Below are 20,490 nucleotides of genomic sequence, written 5' to 3' on the forward strand. Positions count from 1 at the left end.
TATTTAAGTGAGTTTGTATAGATTCCGGAGTGCATTATACCCCATATTGAGTCCATGTGCAAGTCTGAAATCCAAAGATTCTTAGGGTTCGTATTTGGTTTAATATTTAAGTGAGTTTTTATAGATTCCGTAGTGCATTATACTCCATATTGAGTCCATGTGCAAAACACATTGTTAAACTAATTTGGCTATGAACCAAATCCCTTATTAAGTCTACGTAACTAGTAACTTCCACATATATATGTTTTGTATGTGCAAAAGAAAGTTATTGTTATAATAGTGGGTAAGTGAAAATTTTGGGTGCGAGGGAAAGTAGGTCAATGAAAAATTATTGTTTCACTCTTAGTTATGGATTTTTTTTTTTTTTTGTCAAATGATAGATTTTGTTAGATTAGGTGTTAAAATAGTTAACGACAGGGTTTGAACCCACATCGTCGTGCAATAACTCAACATTTTTCTATCACTATGATAAAAGGCCACTTGCATGAAAATTATTATTAAACTCATTTAACTAAAAGTGGTATATGTTGAGTCCCACATTGGCCATAGAAAAAAAGAAATAATAGTTTAAATATCTTAACCTAGTTTAAATATTTTAACCCCACTCCAACTAATACTAAGACATTTTGTGATAAAACCTCACACATGTTGGATTGTGCATATGGTAATTACCAAGTTGAGGACAATATCAATGTTGTTGGAAGTGGGCCCTTGGCCCGTCTCTCTAATAATTCTCATGATATCAAAGATAGGGAGCAGGCTCGTACTATACTGCCACGTGGGGGTGGGTTCCCTTGTCCCCACGCAATGATGGTGGGTCCCTTGACCCCGCATGTAAGGTGAGTCCCCTTGGCTCCACGTGAGTGCTGATTTGTGGATCTCCCACGTATGACCCACTAATTGGGCCCCATGTGAGGGGGCGTGTTGAATCCCACATCGACCATTGAAAAAAAGAAATAATAGTTTAAATATCTTAATCCTACTCCAACTAATACTAATGTTTTTTATGATAAAACCCCACACCTGGTAATTACTAAGTTGGGGATAGTATTAGGTGTTAGAATAGTTAACGACAAGGTTTGAACCCACGTCGTCGTGCAATGACTCAACATTTTTCTATCACTATGATAAAAGGCCACTTGCATGAAAATTATTATTAAACTCATTTAACTAAAAGTTGTATATGTTGAGTCCCACATTGGCCATAGAAAAAAAGAAATAATAGTTTAAATATCTTAACCCCACTCCAACTAATGTTGAGACCTTTTGTGATAAAACCCCACACATGTCGGATTGTGCATGTGGTAATTACCAAGTTGGGGACAATATCAATGTTGTTAGAAGTGGGCCCTTGGCCCGCCTCTCTAATAATTCTACATGATATCAAAGATAAGGAGCAGGCCTGTACTGTACTGCCACGTGATGGGTGAGTTTCCTTGGCCCCACGTGATGATGGTGGGTCCCTTGACCCCGCGTGTAGGGTCAGTCCCCTTGGCTCCACATGAGTGCTAATTTGTGGATCTCCCACGTGTGACCCACTAATTGGTTCTATAGTATAATGGTTTAAATATCTTAATCCTACTCCAACTAATACTAATGTTTTTTATGATAAAACCCCACACCTGGTAATTACTAAGTTGGGGATAGTATTGGTGTTGCTAGAAGTGGAAACTTGGCCCGCATCTCTGATAATTCTATAGTATAATGGTCAATTTATCCTCCTTGATTGAAACAGAAATTTATAATAGTAGATGTTGGAACCAAATTTACGCACCATCGTGGATAGACGAGTGCAAGAACGACTACCTACAAAAGAGAACATATAACCGTGAAGTCCTAGGCACCAGTGTGGTATCGGCCAAATGGTCTCCCAAGGTCAAGTCAATAAAAGTTTTAGAAATCAAGCAGTGGGCTAGAGAGCGAGAGAGAGACATGCAATGCAAAGAGCACAATATCAAAATACCTTTATGAATTCCAGATGGGTGTTCTATACTAATTGAGAGAGAACCCTTTTAGGATAGTGAATCCGTAAAAAGTCGGAAGAATCCTAAATAATATCTAGCATAAGATATTATTTTCTTTTAGGAGTATGATTACTTGTGACTCGAGACAATCCTTAGATTATAGGAATCTCCAAAGATATAGGAAACCAATATGATCCCAATTGGATTAGGTTTCAGTATCTTGTGGAACAAGCATGATCGTTCTCGACATGGCATGTGAGCCTTGCCTACCATTCTGGAATCAGACAGGGTGTGGTGGCATTGTTCACCCATTTATGCGGCTCGACCCAATCAGAATCGTCTAGTCCATGACTAGACTATGGAGGCACTTATATTCTGATCCGCCTACTTGGGCTGAGGAAAATTCATGGTCCCACAATACTAATGTTTGGAGCAATGATAATCTAAATTTCCAGTTTTTTTAGGGTCACAATGGACAAACCTTTAGGTAGCAATATGGTGGTTCACACTGCTTCACATTTGCTAATAATTATCACTAAAAGAATAAGGTTTCTGCTAATCACAGAACAGATTACTTCATAATAGAATACACCTATCGGCATGGAGTAATAGACATATACGTGATTAAGCATCCACTTGAAGCCAGCTGCGGCAAAGCACTCATTCTTCGAAGCACTACTGTACCAGTCCAAACTGTAAACTTTATTCAGAGTCTGTACAATTGAAGATATATTTTCCCTCCTGTGCCTAACCGAGAATATCTCCTCGTTAGAGCTAACATTTTAAAGACTATTTAACAAGCTCTCAAACGATCCACTCCCCGATCTCTGCATCGACAAGATTGCAAAGAATATTACAGGATTGCGTGCACATTCGGCCCTACAAATAGACCAAAACAGATGCTTAACAGAGAAGATTTCTTGGGCATTGCTGAAGATGCTCTTATCCAAAGGAACAACGCTGCCCGAATTCAAATCTAAAGGGTAATAGATTTCATTTACCTGCTAAAAGTTTTGGGCATTTCTAGTAGTTTGATGTCGTGCAAAGGCCTTTCGATGACTTTGATGCTTTGAAATATAGTCATGGTTCGGATACTTATCTGCTTTAGAGTTTACACATATGGAGCAGTTATAACGCCGAATACCCTCGTAAACACTAGGACTGCCATCCTCGATAACAAAGGAGATTTCTTGGGAGGCTTTATGATCAAACTTTCCTGTGAACCAAAATTTCGCAAATAAGCACCTTAAAATTCTATTTCGCAATTGAAAATATTAGCCCCGTTTCAAAAATGAAAAATTAAAAACCTTGGTAATGTCTTTTCTATAATTTGATTCTTTAAGTGTTTCTTACCGACTTTATTTGTTGTTAGCTAATGCGGAATCCAATATTTTTACGTAATTTTTAAGTCATGGATTCATCATCATAAGAAACTTCCCAAGTCCAAATCACCAAAGTAAATTGTAAATTCCAATTGGAATTATATTTCTGAAAAATATATTTGGTAATTCAGAATAATAATTATATAATAACCACAGCAGCCTATATCACATAAACAAGGTGTGAGGTTCCAATTGTGTCTTCAAGCTGGATGAAAGATAATTGTACTTTAGATACTTGTTTTAGTGAAATTTCATAATACTAATCTTTTTCCCAGAATGACAAAAAATAAAAAACAAGCGAAAATTTTATTGTGCTCGAGTATAAAATATTCCGGACATTTTCACCGTTAGATATTAGTTTTATGATTTTGACCAAAGATGTGACGATAAACATCCAGAACACCCAACACAACAAAGCACCATAGAAAATTCTGAAAACAAGACCTTTGCCATTCCTGCGCATCGACGCACCTCAAAACTTACAAACAAAAAAATACAGAGAAAATTCCATGAAATAAAATCAATCCAACTATCCAACAAGCACCTCTTCGTCTTTATATCAACCAAGTGTTTTATTAATGGCTGCTCTTCTCAGACGATTATCCCCATATGACAATGTACAAGAACAGCCTAAGTGTTAACAATAAATGCTACCGTACTGTACCTCTGTTTCAACAACTACGCGTATGTCTGTCTACCTAAATTAGAAACTCTATGCACAAATTGAATCAAATAATAAGCAAAAATTAATTATACGTATCTGCAAAACCGGCTACAATACAAACTATGCGAATATCTGTTGAATGACTGTCTCGGCATTTCCGTTGTATTGTGCAAGAAGATGGATAGCATCAGCCCTGGGCAACGCTAGAAATTCCTGCAACCACCCACAGTGAGACTAGTTGAAGTGAACGAACCAGTGTTTGAACTTAGAAGATGTGGTTTATATTAAAACAGTCAAATTTATTTATACAAGTGCAAATAGTCGAATTGGATTATAAGAAATCTTATGCCGTACGGCTGACTGAACATGCTAATGACAATAAAGTGCACATGTTTATTTTTGACGAGGCCAAGGAAGTGAAACTGTCGTGTTCGTCAAAAGGGAAAATTCACTACTAAAAATTGAATATGCTTCCACGTGGAACAATTTCGAAAGATAAAGATATGCAAGTTCAGTTCATAAAACTCACCATTACTTTTAGTATGGCATTTTCATCACACACAACATCTCTAGACGACACTTGAGTCAGGCTGATACCATCTTCCACCATCCTTGTGCTTGAAGATACTGTAACTTGGGAAGACCCATTAGAGCAACTATCTGCATTTGACTTGGAAGCAGCGGCAGCAGCAAGCGAAGGAGTATTAACTTCTTTCAAGGAATCAATCTTTAATAGGCTTTCGAAGTGGTCTTTACACATTTGAAGTTTAAACCACTCATTATGGGTGTGAAGGGTTGCTCTTATTATTTTCATAAGCTGGGGCTCGTCAATGCCAAGCCTCCTACCAATCGCAACCTATCACAGACAGAAGCAAATGTTTAGTTCGCACTTATGCCATGGTACATTGTATAAATCACATTTCAGACTCATATCCAGATAGAAAAACGATTTAATGGTGGTTCTGTAAAGCATCGGCAGTTCCTATTAATTTTAGTATGACAGTAAGTCATGGCATACCTGGAGTGAAGTTGCAAGAGCATGTAAGGGCAAGCCTTTCCCAAGTGCATCTTCATTAGGTTGGAGCAGTGCTAACAAAGTCTCCTTCAAGGGCTTCAGTAAAGCTGGATCACTTGCAGCTAAAGGACCTAAATGAGAGCATGCAACCCTCAGAGCAGTAGAATGATCACCTGAGCTGACAAGCTTAAGGAATTCAACCTACAGTTTGTGAAATTATCAGAATGTAAAGTTTTGTATATTATAGTATGATTTAAAAACAATTACTTCAAGCTATTTACAATACATGAGCTAAGTACCTGCTTAAGTTGGAAGAGCAAAACAGGATTTTGTACAAAAAAATTTGGGTCCATAGAATTAACTTCTTCCACAACCTCCGCAGCCATTCCTTTGCTAGCTAGTTCCTTCATCCCAATCACAATCTCATACTTGTCCTCCACATTGTCAAGGCCTAAACTTAAGCATTCTGAAGCCTGCAGAGCAACACCATTGTCAAATAACAACCAATGCTACCACTACTAAATGACAAATAATTCGAACAACACAGAACCTGCTGTTCCCTTGATGAATACGTATCGGAAACCAGGTCAATTGTGCTAAGCTCTTTAGAATCTTTACTCATCTCCTTACAGGAAATGCCAGGAGTAAAATCAAGATCATCTTGTCTTCCCCTCCATCGCTTGCGTTTACTTCTTTCTGCAGGTGCACTGGGTCTTCTTTGTAAAACTCTGAGTTTATCAGGCTGATGTGATCCACTGGTGCTACAATCTTCATTAGTGCTCGATGGCTCACAAACGTAACGCATTTCAATATCCATTCCTTGCATGCTCGTCACATCAGAACTCTTTCCAGGGGAACCACCTAGATTATCATTACTAACAGAAATCTCACCATCAGAATGTTTGCTGGCTCCATAATCGACCTCATGAGAACAGTCTCTTGACAGAGAATGCCCAATCACCAGTTGATCAACTTTCAAAGATTTGGAAAGGCTTTGCACCCCAGACGCTGCATTGGATAAGTAGATCAGTAGTAGTCAGAGTCTGACAAGTTAAAATATAAAAAATAATAATAATTAAAAAGAAAAAAAAAAAAAAAAAAAACAAGCTCACACGCTCACTTAACAAAACATTAGAAAATAAGGATGAAAGAAAAAGTTCACAAGTTTCACCAGAAGAAGTTGCAAAACCAGAATCCACAATGCCCCTGTAAACGCAATACTCACGAACCAGCTCGTCAAGCATGGCAACATCAAATCTCATTCTGCATAATTCATTCTGCAGTATATAAGCACAAGTTTTAATGTTAGTGGACTCAAAAATATCTAAGCCAACCATTTATAACATTTCAATGAACCTCTTAAACAAGTTACATGATATATGAGCAGGAAGATAATGTGCATTGGCATCATTAGGTGCATTCTCCCAGGGAAGCACTAGCATGCAAGCATAACAAGGCCAAAATCATGTTTCTAGGGTTGGGTAAAAAGTAGTCGAGTAACAGTACTATAACTTCTATATTTTAAAATCAGATCCGTCCCTACTCTTTAAATATGCATTTTTCATTCATCCAAACAACTAACAGTATGCTTCTTGTTCTTTTACTCGTATGTATGAAAGTATGTCTTGCATCAAAATTAAGAGCTATGAATCTGGGTGGCAAAAGAAAAAGCCTGCATGCATGGCCACTCTCCCACGAATTGTGAATAAATGATGTAATAAAATTAAAAATTAAAAATTAAAAACAAATTTGAGGTAATTATAATAATAAGTACATCGTAAGTAATTATTAACCTGAAACGCCTGAAATAAATCACCCTTGGCAAATCTCAAACTATCTACAGCTCCCTGTCTCGTGAGCTCTACAGCATGTGCAAGGGCTTGTATGTCCACCTGGTTTTCCAATACAAACATGATTATATAAAGACATGGTTAGTAGTGTAATTGATGGTTTTAGTACTTAATTGTCAAACACATGAAGATAAGAAAAAAATATGTGGATACATGTATCACCCGCAAGATGCTGACCTATATGATAATTCAATTTTTACCTCCTGTAATGTCTATGAAAAATGTTTGCATTTTAGATAATCTCACCTCATCAAAAGGAGGTGCTTCAAACAAGCTCTCCTGGGGTGTTGCAGGGGGGTCACGCTCCTCAAGAAGTAATCTATGTGTAAGATCTGAAATAGGCGACGAAATTCCTTGACGAAAACAAAATCCTTTGTGGATGCTGCATAAGACAGGAATAACTTTAAAAGACAACAACAATGAATTTAATGCCTGTGCTGCATCCCCACACACAGGCACTCAATCACTCACACCCAATGAACATAATAATATTTATTGCAATTAACTAAACCAAAGTCAAAGAGGCAACACCTTATCAAATATCTCAAGGTCATCGAGAAGACCGGATCATAAGCATGTAAATAAGCTCTCAAGACAGTGGAAACTAATCCGGCAATGTCAAACCTCCTCTTTTCAGACCACTGAAAAGCATAATGCAAACACCCCTTTTACCTTAGTCTAAATGTATGGTATGGGAGTAAATTAAAAAATAATCTTTGCTCGTAGCTGCATATACATTACAAATAGTATCCCACCTCAGTCGCTACCGGAGAAGAGTGGTCTTCTTTGTCATATATAAAAGCAAGCAGTACATGCTTGAATTCCCCATAAGCTTCCTTAAAATGCAATAAAACAATCCATCAGAATCCATAATCAAACCGACAGAAGCAACGGGCGTCAAACATTTAGTAAAACAGCACAAGCCCAGTTTCTATATTTGCTCAATTTTGAGATAAACGTTATATAGAGCTATAGCTAACCCCTCTAGTCTCCTAGTAATAAATTCCAATACAAGCTTAATGAAAGCAACAAACTATACAAGGCTCAATACAAAGAAGAAAGAACTAAGTTTTTAAGTACCGGATAAGCGTCGAGGGCACACGGAGCAAGAGCATTCCTCAAGCAATTGATTGCAGAATCACGATCCTCTGTGGTCCCTCTCCTCAATAGCTCAATAAACCTCTTCAAAAGAAATAGCCAAATGTTAATAATTCCACAAATTAAACCCTAGAAATTGCAATTGACAACACTTTCCAGCGTTTTATTGGCAGTCAAACAGCTGGAGTACCTGTTTCTGCAAGAGGAAGAGGAGCCTGTGATCGTCGAGAATGAAAGGGGCGTGGGAGCGGAGGAGACGATGGCGGCGTCAATGTGACCGGCCTCTAGCGACCGTCTGATCTGACGAATGATCAATCTCGAGTGGTACGACGAGGAGGAGATAGAGGAGGGGGAAGAGGAAGACGGAGGGGAAGAGGGCGGGGAAGACGACGTCGTAAAAGTGGAGGAGTCTTCGACTAGCTTCTCCGATTTGGCGAAATCGATGATGAGAGCGTCTAGGGCTTCCCAGTTAATTGGCGTCGAGTCCATTTTTGGAATTTTCCGGGAAAAATTTGGGCTGTTCGGTTCGAAGGAAAATGTCTAGAGAGACAAAGGGTAGAGAGAGAGAGAGAGAGAGAGGTGGTGGAGGCGCGGAGGGGAAAATATTCTCTGAAATTAGGGAGGACACGATGTAGAAAAAATGTGGATGAACCGGAGGTCTTTCTTCATGGTTTTGCCACGTGGATGCTAATTAGAGGACAGAGGGTTCGGAAATGCTGGTGTTACCTTTGAGAGCAAATCCACCCTTTACCCGATAATTGCCCAGATAATCAGGTAATAGGTAATTATTACGATCGTGAGCCGTCCAAATGCATTCACAAACCCTAAAAACAAATTGTTCAGATATTTGTGATTAAAAAATTAATAAAACTGTAATATTAGTTTGATATTATTTTTATCTTTTTCTTGCTTTTATCTTTTTATCTTTTTACTTTTTCCTTGTCATCAAAGCTTCTCCCCCTTCTTTTGTCTTCCCTTTTCTCCCAATCCTTATGCAACCCACACTCCAAATTCGGACCCAATCGCCATCTTTATCACCAGTAGCACCAGCAGCTGCTAATCACAAGGCACCCGCCATCATCATTGCAAGTAGCTCAGTAGCACACTGTCGTCGTTGCTGGAGGCAAACCAGCAATCACGGTAGCCAACGTAGGCGATGCGTACCCATTTGAGTGCTCTCTTAATTTCTATCCGTATCAATCCCCGTTGTTAAAGCTGATGATGAAATGGCAGTTTGGCTGAGAGCTGTTGTGGGACCATCATTTTCTAGACCCATGATTGATGGCAAAAAGGATCGGAATACACAAAGCCCATCAAGCGTAGTCCGACAAGTTAGGGTTAAAAACCTATTAAAAATATTACTTGTCCCTCAAGTAAGGACAATCCTAATTAAGGTCAAATTAGGATATCTTGAGGATTAGGTAACATGATCATGATTCTAAGAAGATTGGGTATCTTATCCTAGATTTCCCCTAGATAGTCTGTAGATTTGATGAAGATTACTTTCTCTGCAAGAACTCTCAAGATCCTTATTAAGACACTAGCCTAGGTATTTATCAGGGGAAATCTATTTCTCCCTAAGTCTAATATTCTCTACAACACACATATTCTCTCAGTGCCTAGCAGAGGCTCTTACGTCGCCGTGTACGCGCAGACGTGTCGATGGAGAACTCATCTCCTTAACGCCCTGCTATAAGCTATTCGTCAGGATAGTTCCTTTCATTCTTTCATAGAACTACACGCATGGTTTGACTCTCCTTCCCGGAGATATGTAAGCAGTCTTATTCATATTCAACTACACCCTCCAATCAACCCCATTCTCCCCTCATCAGAGATCATGGGCTAGTCCGACTAAATTTCGTCAATTGGTGGATGTGCACGAATTTGGTTCCAACAATTGGTGTTTTCATTGAGAGAACTCATATTCCCCCAACCAAATCACTCTACCATGTACAAACGAAGGGAATTGAAATGGACGTCTACGCTAAACTGAAGCAATCTCTGTGCACGGCAACTATCTCATGATTAATACATTGCAAATATGCATGATATTAATTATCACACTCAGATGAGTTGATTTGTTCTTCTCTAGCAATTTAATCGCGTCCTTAGCAGAAAATTGTACATGAATTTGATTCAAGAGATAGCCAACGATCTCTCAATAGCAACTAGGACACTTAGAAAATCAAAGCTGGGAAAACCCATAGGAAGGCCGCAATTTGTACAAAATAAGAAGCAACTGTAATTCAGACACAGCAACTTTGAGCAGCAAGTGTCGCGCAAGCTAAGACGATGAACCCAACTCGCATCGAAGTAATTCCACTTCTCGATCCATAGATTCTAAACCAACATGACTCATTCCATCATCCATTAGTTGTGACTTGAAGTATATGGGTACATCCCTACAACAAACTCGCTAGACCTACACTATCTATCCAACCCACGATTCCAATTTAATCCTTCTCTTCAATTCATTTTGCACTATTACAACACTACATGTCTGCATTATAATAAAATATCAGTAACCAACAAATATTTTTCTGTCAAATAAAGTTGCGAATTTGAAGGATATGCCCTTTATATCCGCTAGAAGATAAGATTTACAATAGTAGCAAAAACAAAAAGAATGAAGAGTAAATGGAAAGTTGGCAATGAATGGAAAGACGAAAGTTGTTTTCTTCCTTCTTTTTAATTCTTCGTGGTGGGAGGTAGCAAGACTAGTGAGAATACTTAAAGGAAAGAAAAGTTACAATGAAGATTCACATGGACAACATGCCCATTAATCATATGTGGGACCACAAAAAGAGAAGACATGAAACAACCCATCTAGACAGTGGGAGTTATTTGCCAAGAAGTTCCGACATGTTCGCAGAGCTCCAAGAGACAACATAACCTACCAAGGTTTACATGACAAGAGCATCTCTGGTTAAGCCAGTAACTCTAACAACGAGATGATCCTAAGATTCATGGAAAAGTGTATCTAAGCGAATTCACCAAACCTGGACCTAGTTCACAAAGAGCTTCAAGCTAGAAAGTAAAGACATGTTTGGCTCCACATGGCCCAATGCCACCTCGCAAGGTTCTACTCGTAAATCTTTCACCTGAAGTCTACGTGCAACTCAGTTCGAATCCATCAACAATCCAACTGAGCAAGTGCTCGCACAATTGAACGAACATGAACAATATTTAGGATACACACATTCAAATAGGGTTTGTTTAACTTTACCTTATAAGTTACCTCTTACATATGTATATAACCGTTATCTATGGACTCATTAATGAGATTAAATTGGTAATTTACCTATAGTGATCTTGCCCCATGATTAGATCATGGACTAATCCTTGTATTACCTTAAGCAATCCACTAATCTTTATTGCTTTTAGGCATACATCCAATATCAGCAACAAAAGCATTAGAACATTGAAGTCAAGCATATCTGATCTCAAGACACTCTTGCTAACCTTTTCACAAAGTTATTATCAAAGTTTACCTTTCAGAAGCTTGTTCAAAAATTTGAAATGCGTAAAATTTTAGATTTGCATTACTAATAGTTCTCATAGGGAGTTTTGTCGAACTTAGGGGAAGTATATTGAAGCATGTTTGAATGGCCTTAATGTACTCTTTTTCCTACGATCATGAGCAATTTTTCCTATTGGGTTTTTGCTAACTTGATGAGGTTTTAACGAGGCACCTATTCTGAGTTGGTCGTACCCTTGTGTGTGTTAATGATCATCATGAAGATGTGAAACATCGACATACTGCATTAATTCACATTTTCTCCTTAGACTGCGGGTTTGTTCTATTGGGTTTACCATAGCTAGGTCTTAGTGAGATTATTTTGATATGCACCCCACAAAGAGACTCGTGATAAGCAATTATTGTACCTGCCAAAAATTGACGACAACAACCGTCATCTCTTAATCATAAAGACTTAATGCGACTACTTCTTAAGTTATACACACTTAAAGGGGAGTTTTGTAGACCGTGTGTTTAGTTAGGGATGTGATTGTGTAAACTTAAAGTATAATCCCAATAGAATTTGGTGATCACATCCTCTTAGACTTTGTATTACTTGTAAGGCAAGAAAGCTCATCACGAATAGTATAATAAAGGTACAAGGTCATGGGCAAAGACACAATTCTCATATACTTAAAAGCCTTCTCTCTCTGTGTGTCGACCCTCTCTCTTTCACACTTCTCTCAAAGTTAGTTTTACAACAATTAAGAGTAATTAAAAGTGTCATATCTATAAACTTACATAGATTAATCTATTAGTCTGGCTACAAGAGAGACGTTCATTCTTTATACAACAATGGTTATTAATATATTATTGATAATGTGTTGATATTATTGTTGCCAACAAAATATACCAACATGTTTTCAATATATTTCAATAAAAACGACACCCTAAACATTAAATTCTATTATTCTCAATATCTTCTACAAAAGAGAACTATTACTAACACTCTAAAATAGTCATTCGACCCTTTCATTCTTTATACAACAATGGTTATTAATTTATTATTGATAATGTGTTAATATTATTGTTGCCAACATGTTTTCAATATATTTCAATAAAAACGACACCCTAGACATAAAATTCTATTATTCTCAATACCTTCTACAAAAGAGAACTATTACTAACACTCTAAAATAGTCATTTGACTCCCATTTCTCTTTTATTTATCCACTAAAGATCAACACATAATGACTTTTTCTTACTGAAAGTAATAGCTCGCTTTCAAATATCTTCCTCTGTATGACATGCATCCTCAAATAAAATGGAGATGTGTTGATCTTTATTAGCTAGTGAAAGAAGGGTAGTTGAACGTGAACTCACAACATTTTCAAATAAAATGGAGATTTGATGAGTAAGAACCAATGGAGGATATAAGAATTAGGTTAATAAACTTGCACCAGAAGTATAAAGTCACAATATATATGATTCTGCTTGGATTTGGGCTTTAAATATTGAGCAGTTGAGTTCTAATATAACAAGTTGTTTGACAAAAACACAAATAATTAATATCTGTTTTAATCAATTGGAGGACCACCGTTGTAATCTTTCCTTGCGCAGTCTTCGCTCCTCTGATAGTAAGTTTGCAAATCTTCCATGCCAAGTAAGGAATGTTGCCTAGGAAAAATGAAGGTCTAATTGCTAAGGATTATAAGAAATGTAAAAGCATCAACCAAAGGGGAATGACCATCCTTGTAAAGCTAGCCCAAAATCCCCCACTTTGAGGCCACTTTATCATCGTACTTCTTCTCTATCTGTGAAGCCCCATTGCCTAGTGAAAGCATGATGTATTTATGATAATCTGGACTTTGTGGTGTTGCAAGAGCATCTGGACTCCTCGGGAACACTGTCCCTATTGGCTTCATTGCTAGCAATGCCTACACCACAATATTCCAAATAATTATAATACTTTTTGCATTTTGTAAGCTATATATATATATATATATATATATAATATCGTATGCATGCAATCATGCATACGTACAACTTCGACGTTAAACTATTTGTACCATATTTACTATCCTATTGTTGACCATGTATATATCTCGAGCATCACACATATATGATGAGAGATTCTCACAGGTATGATGAGAGACAACATAAGTTACTCCTATAAAATTTGTTTTAGAAGCCAAAGGTAGTATGCGGGCAACAAAGAGGGCAAGTTTAATATTAATTTATTTCTTATAGGATTGTTTGCTACCACCCCACCATCAACAAGGTGAAATTCCCTATCGTTTCCTCCTGAATCTTTAGTTTTGAAATAATGAGCTGGAAGATAAGTTGGAGCTGAGGAAATACCGATGCAAACATCTGATAGCAATGCATTCTCAGAAGTATCAATCTCTGCCTGCATATATAGAAGATCATAATTTTATATTAAAAAATGAACATTTTTAATCATAAATATATACTTAATTATCAAATGAACTATGTATCTCAAAGATTGAGAAGACATGGGGTTGTAGCAATTTGATGTCAAATGTTGGTACAACAATTCGTGTCACAGTTTCATGCAGTCTTCGATATCCAAGTATCTTTCTAAGTAACTTTCTGAGATACTTGCCATTATATTTTGGTCCCCTTAAGGCATTCATTCTCATGATAATTCCTCTATATTGTCACAAAGAAAAAGTATTAGTGCCCATCTATGTTAAATGAAAATATGTTCTCTTGCGAGACAGTAAATTAGCTAGAATAAAAACTGTCAAGTATGCATTAATATCAACTGTTTATATAAATAACATGGATTGAGGGAATATTTTGGGACAATGTTTAAGATAGAATGGAACAATATCTTTGGCCTTAAAAAGAGGTCGCTTGTTTTGATCAGGTGCTGTCATCATGGCTGTTATAAGGCCTCTTGGGCTAGTTCCTGCAATCACGTCGAAGTAACCTGCAATTCAGACTTCTTCTCCATCCAGCTCCTAAAATGAACAATAAAATTTTACTACTACTACCACTACTACTCGGAGTTGTGCATAGAGAGCAACATAGAGACTGAGAGTCATGCATGGCATGAAGTATTTGTATACGTACTTGTAGTTTGGATTCAAGGAAAGTTAATATGGTTGTAGGGAGAATGCCTCTAATTCCTCCACTATCAATGCTTAGAACAGTGATCGTGTCACCATAGCTTGATGGGTTTATTTCATCATGAAGAGAATGTTCCTGCCTCATCATTATTTGTTGAATTTTAAACCCAACAATGGATTATGGAGGACGATATAAATAGGTTAAGTTTCAATCTTTCAACCCAAACCCCCATGCTTTATACTTTTAAAGAGGATTAGAAGTTAGGTCAAGAGGTTTGGACTTGCCAAACAATCATAAATGTGCATTTCCTCAAACGTTGAGTAATACATAACATGCCTTTAAAGTATATGCGTATATGGTCTACAATCTGCTTGGACAATTGTACACACAAAACAAGTGCATTGAATTGAACCTTATCTATGCACTTGAGGTTTTGTGTTTGAATCTCCTTTCTTAGATATCGTTTGTATCAAGAAATAAATAGTAAAAGTTAATGAAAAATACTTGGTTACTTACTCGGAGGAAGAAGGCATTTCTCCTTACACAGGCAAATCACATCTTGTTACATGTACATATACTCTTTTTCTTTGTGCTTCTAATGAATTATTTTTGTATATATTTGTCTAAGTATGATTTGCAGTTTTGCACGGTAAATCCTTAAAGAAAAAGAACCAAATTGTATTCTACGTACTTAAATCAAGCGTCACGATAAACATAGAGATTATGGTCAAAATCTAAAGTTTTATGGTCAAGGCTTAGAGGGATTTTTCAATGTGCTGGGAACACGGCCCGATACACTAAGTATCATAATACAAGTGGTTGGAATTTTTTTTTTCAAATATCCAACTACTTGCATTATGATACTTCAACACACTTAAAATTTTCTCCAAGGCTTAAGGGTGTGTTATAACTTTATATCCATAAACATAAATAATTATTGGAACCCAATTAAAGGTCTCATTCCCAAGACTACAAGAAAAACTTGTGTGTGACTTGGCTTGTCACTAGACTATGTTAAATAGCACTACAAATCCATTCAAATTCGCCACGTGGCAAATCTTAAACAATCATTAATTTGAATCACATTGTTGCTAGTTCATTATGAGGCTTAGCCCACTCCCCCACCTTCTTAGTGTAGATAATATCATTTTTCAAAAAAAAAAAAAATCTCAAATTATAATTCCTACTAATTATCATACATTACTATGAGATCAATCTAATAGTTCATTTTTTACTTCTTTTGCCACTCTTTTTCCTTCCCAAATACTCCCTACAGTATGTTTTGCCAGACTCTTTCTTCTCTCTCTCACTTCCTTCTCTTGCTTTTCTTTTAAAATAAAAAATATAAAAATTGTACATTAAAACCTTCTCCAGCTTTTATCATGGGATGCAATCAAGGTAAGTTTTTTTTTTTTTTCATTATTTATGCAATAGTTGATTTGATCATGTGAATTTGACATGAATAACCCACATATATATGGCGCGTACTAGGGTTAACATGTTAGTCTACTATTTGATTTTTTGTTCGTTAATACATTAGTCTAATATTAGGTTTAATATGTTAATATGAATAACCGACATATTTATGCAATAGTTTTTTTTTCGTTCTTTATTATTAGTCTTTCATTAATATGTTAGTCTATTTTTTACTCATCAATTAAGATGTTAGTCTATTTTTTTTTTCATAGATAGGTTGCTGCCGAATTTGCTTCTTTTATCTCAAAACAATCTAAGTTTGGTATTCTTTCATCAAGCATCTTGATAAATATCATGTACAACCTCCCCAACAACACCTATGCATCACCCTTCAAAAATAGGACACTTTGAATATCCTTAGCTCAATGGGATAATGGTCACTGCTTCAACATCATCGTGTCAAATTCAATGCTTTAGAAAATTAGAATTCGTGTAAAAGAGTTTTCCAATTGATATCTGCATGTGGTCCAATATTCTAGCTGATAAGGTGTTGAGTTTCTACTCATGCACCCTGGTTCGAGCTTCCCCTTCCTAAATTATTGTAATAGTTTCGAACTCTTCTCCTCCGTTACTAATAATAATTTTTTTTTTAAATTTCCAACTGATATCAATTCAACTACATTGATGTGAACAAATAACAACAACAAAGTCTTTATCCCACTGATGCGAACAAACAATCTAAGATAACAAATGAGCACACAGGAAGTACCACCAATTATTTCATGAAAACATAAAACAATTTTCAAAAAATAAAAATTGAAATCGTGTGTGAGTACGTGGAGATGCTGATCAGAACTTCTTTTGTGTTTTTGAGAAGAAAAATGAGAAAGAGGAGAAGAAGAAAAAAAATGAACAACCATTAGATTGATCTCATGGTGTATATTAATTAGTAGTAAAAGTAATTATGAGAATTTTAAATATAAAAAATAATAGGGTTAATCTCAGTTTATTACCCTGAAGTTTATTGGTTTTCAACATTTAATACATAAAGTTTTTTTTCATCCCAGAGTGGTACATAAAGTCATAATTTTGGGACACTTCCATTGACACACCCCAACCGAGATCAGGGCATGCTGGCCGTCACGTGGAGGTGACGTAGCCGAGTGCACAGTGCGGAAGCTAAAGGAAATAATATAAAAGTACGAATAATTTAAAACTAGCATATGTAATGTGATAAAGTAGGTGCTAGCGTAAGTGAGACGCTGAATTTAGAGCCTAAAGACTACAACAGTCCAAAGAAAAGATACAACAATAGTGCACCCGGAGGTGACCCTACATCGGTGCGTGTCTGTCAGAAATGCCGGGACGTCCTCTGGGAAAACCACCGAACCCGCTAAGCTACTAAAACCTGGAGGGGCGCAAAACAAAAGCGTGAGTGGGCAAAAACAAATTCTTTGAAAACTATTTCATAAAATACATTATAACCCCTCGCCGTAAAACCTGTATACTTCCCAGGAAATAAACATATATACGTAGGTATAAATACGCCAAAAATGCTCAAGGGTATGCCATCATGCTCAAAGGTATGCCGTCATGCTCAAAACCTCATAATAATATGCAAGTGCTCAGGTATAAACCGTGTCAATAACTTATCACTGGCAGCCGGAGTCACCTAAAGTGACCTGTACGGCTGAATCTAGAGCTCAAATCTCAATCTCAACAACTAAACCTGCCCACGAGTCGGAACCACCTATAGTGGTCTGTACGACAAGACTGGGTATAATACATATAAACGCTCTAGTGCTACGATCACGTGAAGGCTATGCGAATAATCGTGGGTCACCTACGAGTCGGAACCACCTATAGTGGTCTGTACGACAGGACTGTGCACCTAACTTGGATCCAAGCTGAGCGTATGGTGCGGGAGGTGAACAACACGTGAAGGACTGTGCCCTACTCTGGGCGGGAGCACTAACACCGGGGGTGCAGGTTATGAGCTCTCTAAGCATCTCTAATCACTATTGAATGCATATATGAAATAACGCTTACCTGGCACTTACATGTGCCTCCACAGCACCATTATATATATAAACGTATAAATGAATATACATAATAACCATATATGCAACTAACCATGCATAATAACCAATTATATAAAAGAAACGGCATATAACGAATAAGCATTTATACTAATTTATGGGAATTATATGTATATAGGTATATACGGAAAACCAAAAGCCCACTCACTGGTATGTGGAAGGGTCGTAGCCCCCCTGCCTCGAGTGTGCACGCTCGTCCTCGGGATACGTGTCACCTATATGCGAATTAACTATAAAAACGTTAACTTTAAAGCACATAACCTTCCGTTCAAAATAACTTCTCATACATTGCTCAAAATGGACAAATGAATATACCAATGTGCTCTACACAACCTCAGAATCACAACCATATTTTTAAAATAATTTTTGGACCTCTCACGCGCCAAAATAGGCACGGACCCACGCGCCCCCACGCGCGGTCACGTGCCGTGCACACTGACGGTGTCAATAGACGCTGTCAGGAATATTCCGTTAAACTAACGGAATATTCCGTTAAACCTAAACAGACGCCGTCACTGCCGTTAGGAATATTCCATTAAACTTAACGGAATATTCCTGTTTCTTCTCCGATCAACCCTCGCCGGACTCCGGTCACCGGAAAACTGCGAAAAGTTTAAACTCACTATTCTCCTTCGTTTTTCATCCATTTTTCACGTAATTTACACCAAAATGAAGCTCTAATCATAAACTACTACGTTGGACTAGTTTTAGGGCCTAAAAACAACGGAATCAAACTTTCCAAAAATATGAAAATTCGGCCAAACTTACAGTTCGTGATCCCGTCGTCCAATTCCGTCCAACGATACACTCCCAAGCTCCTTGGGACCTCACCTACACATCTACAAGCTTCAAAAGTCCAAAAACTAACTAGATTAAGTTTGCATGAATAGTGCTCAAATCGGAGGTTATGGAATCGACGTGAAAATGGAGGATTTCTCACCTGCAAATGGTATGGTTGCATTCACACGAGCTTCACGAGTTCGAAGGTGTCCTTAGTTTCCTCGATCCGTGATGTTTTGAGGGGTTTAGTGTGTGTCCGTACGTTTTCGAATGGGAGAGGAAGGATAGAGACTCGAGAGTGAGAAAGAGAGAGACAGGGAAAGTGACTGAGAAAGGGATAGGGAAAATGAGGTATGTGTGTGATCCCCAAGCATGCCAACAAGGCACACAAATAACCAATAACACAACCAAGCTAACTAGGGGCAAAATGGTCAATTCACATGTACGTTTCGATAATTCCGGGACGGGATGTCACATCCATACATCCGTTAAGTTTACTGTTAAATCAGCCATTAACTGGTGACATGGCGCTGACGTGGACAATGATTGGACGCTACGTGTCAAAATAGGCCCATGTGAGAATTTTAAAAAAAAAAAAAAAAAAAAAACCCATCATCTCTTACCTCTTTCCCCCACCCTCCACCCCAATCCCAGCCAACCTTTTTTCATTCTCTCCTACCTTACCCCCTCCCCTCGTGAGAATCATAGCCACACATCCCTTAATCAATAAACCAAACCTCTAATTTCTCTGATACAAAACCTAGCCATGCCACTAACAGAGCTCCAATTGAAGCTCAAACCTTCACACTTTGGTTTTAAGAAGACAAAACCCAGAAATTTCGAAAGCCAGCCCTAGATTTGCTAAAATCATCTTTGCTCCGGCGGTTCAGGAACTCAGTGCTGTCTAACAGCCTTACAACAACCGCCATGAAAATGCAGCGGTGTAATTTCGGGCACCGTGCAGACCGCCAACCCCCGACCACTGATTTCATCACGATCTTGTTCATCTTTGCCGGTCTAAAGGGTTCTAGATCCTGCACGTTTTACAAAATGAGGGTTGGGTGAGTGCAGATGAGAGAATGGAAGGAGGGTTAGGGGGGATAAGGGCCGGTGAAGACGATGGGTTTTGGGAGAGGGAATTGAGGGTGGGTGTGCGGAAAGGGTGTGAAGAGGAGAGAAGGGAGGGAGGGGGTCGGGGGTTAAGGTAGGGGACATCCCAAAAACTTTTTTTTTTTTAATTTTTTTAATATTTATGTGGGCCTCTATGACAGGTGGTGTCTAATCATTGTCCACCTGAGCGTCATGTCACCAGTTAACGGCTGATTTAATAGCAAACTTAACAGATGTATGAAATTGTCCCAAAATTATGACTTTATGTACCACTCTAGGATGAAAAAAAACTTCATGTATTAAATGTTGAAAACCAAGAAATTTCAGAGTAGTAAATTGAGAATAACCCAAAATAATAAATGATATTGAAGACTTTCTACGTGGCGTGTTTTGAATGAATTATAGTGCCCTTCAGTAAAATCCAACAACAAACCAAGCACCACACACGTTTTCTCCAAAACTACAAGCAAATTATCCATATTATACTAATTGCCCAAATCGGCAAATCAAAGCCCAACTAATTTCCCATTTCAGTAGATCCAATTACTTACACGTTATG

At 37.6% G+C, this 20,490-nt stretch overlaps 1 protein-coding gene and 2 pseudogenes across 1 annotated transcript; all 3 read right to left on the minus strand.

Annotated features, from left to right (window-relative positions):
* Nucleotides 1–2,467: 2,467 nt before the first annotated feature.
* Nucleotides 2,468–3,799, minus strand: LOC125471185 (annotated as a pseudogene).
* A 44-nt stretch (nt 3,800–3,843) lies between these two features.
* On the minus strand, nt 3,844–8,528 carry LOC103964479. The gene is given in 13 exon segments (XM_009377416.3): nt 3,844–4,223; nt 4,540–4,866; nt 5,029–5,226; nt 5,325–5,498; nt 5,576–6,033; nt 6,197–6,302; nt 6,819–6,917; nt 7,122–7,257; nt 7,407–7,516; nt 7,631–7,711; nt 7,956–8,057; nt 8,164–8,231; nt 8,234–8,528. Coding segments are annotated over 13 exon segments (2,181 nt in total). The 5' UTR covers nt 8,463–8,528; the 3' UTR covers nt 3,844–4,130.
* A 4,596-nt stretch (nt 8,529–13,124) lies between these two features.
* On the minus strand, nt 13,125–14,703 carry LOC103964501 (annotated as a pseudogene).
* Nucleotides 14,704–20,490: the final 5,787 nt, after the last annotated feature.

Source organism: the organism of the source record quoted next, unplaced genomic scaffold (genome assembly GCF_019419815.1).
Source record: "Pyrus x bretschneideri cultivar Hongxiangsu unplaced genomic scaffold, Pyrus_bretschneideri_v1 Contig59, whole genome shotgun sequence".
NCBI classification, from domain to species: Eukaryota; Viridiplantae; Streptophyta; class Magnoliopsida; order Rosales; family Rosaceae; genus Pyrus; species Pyrus x bretschneideri.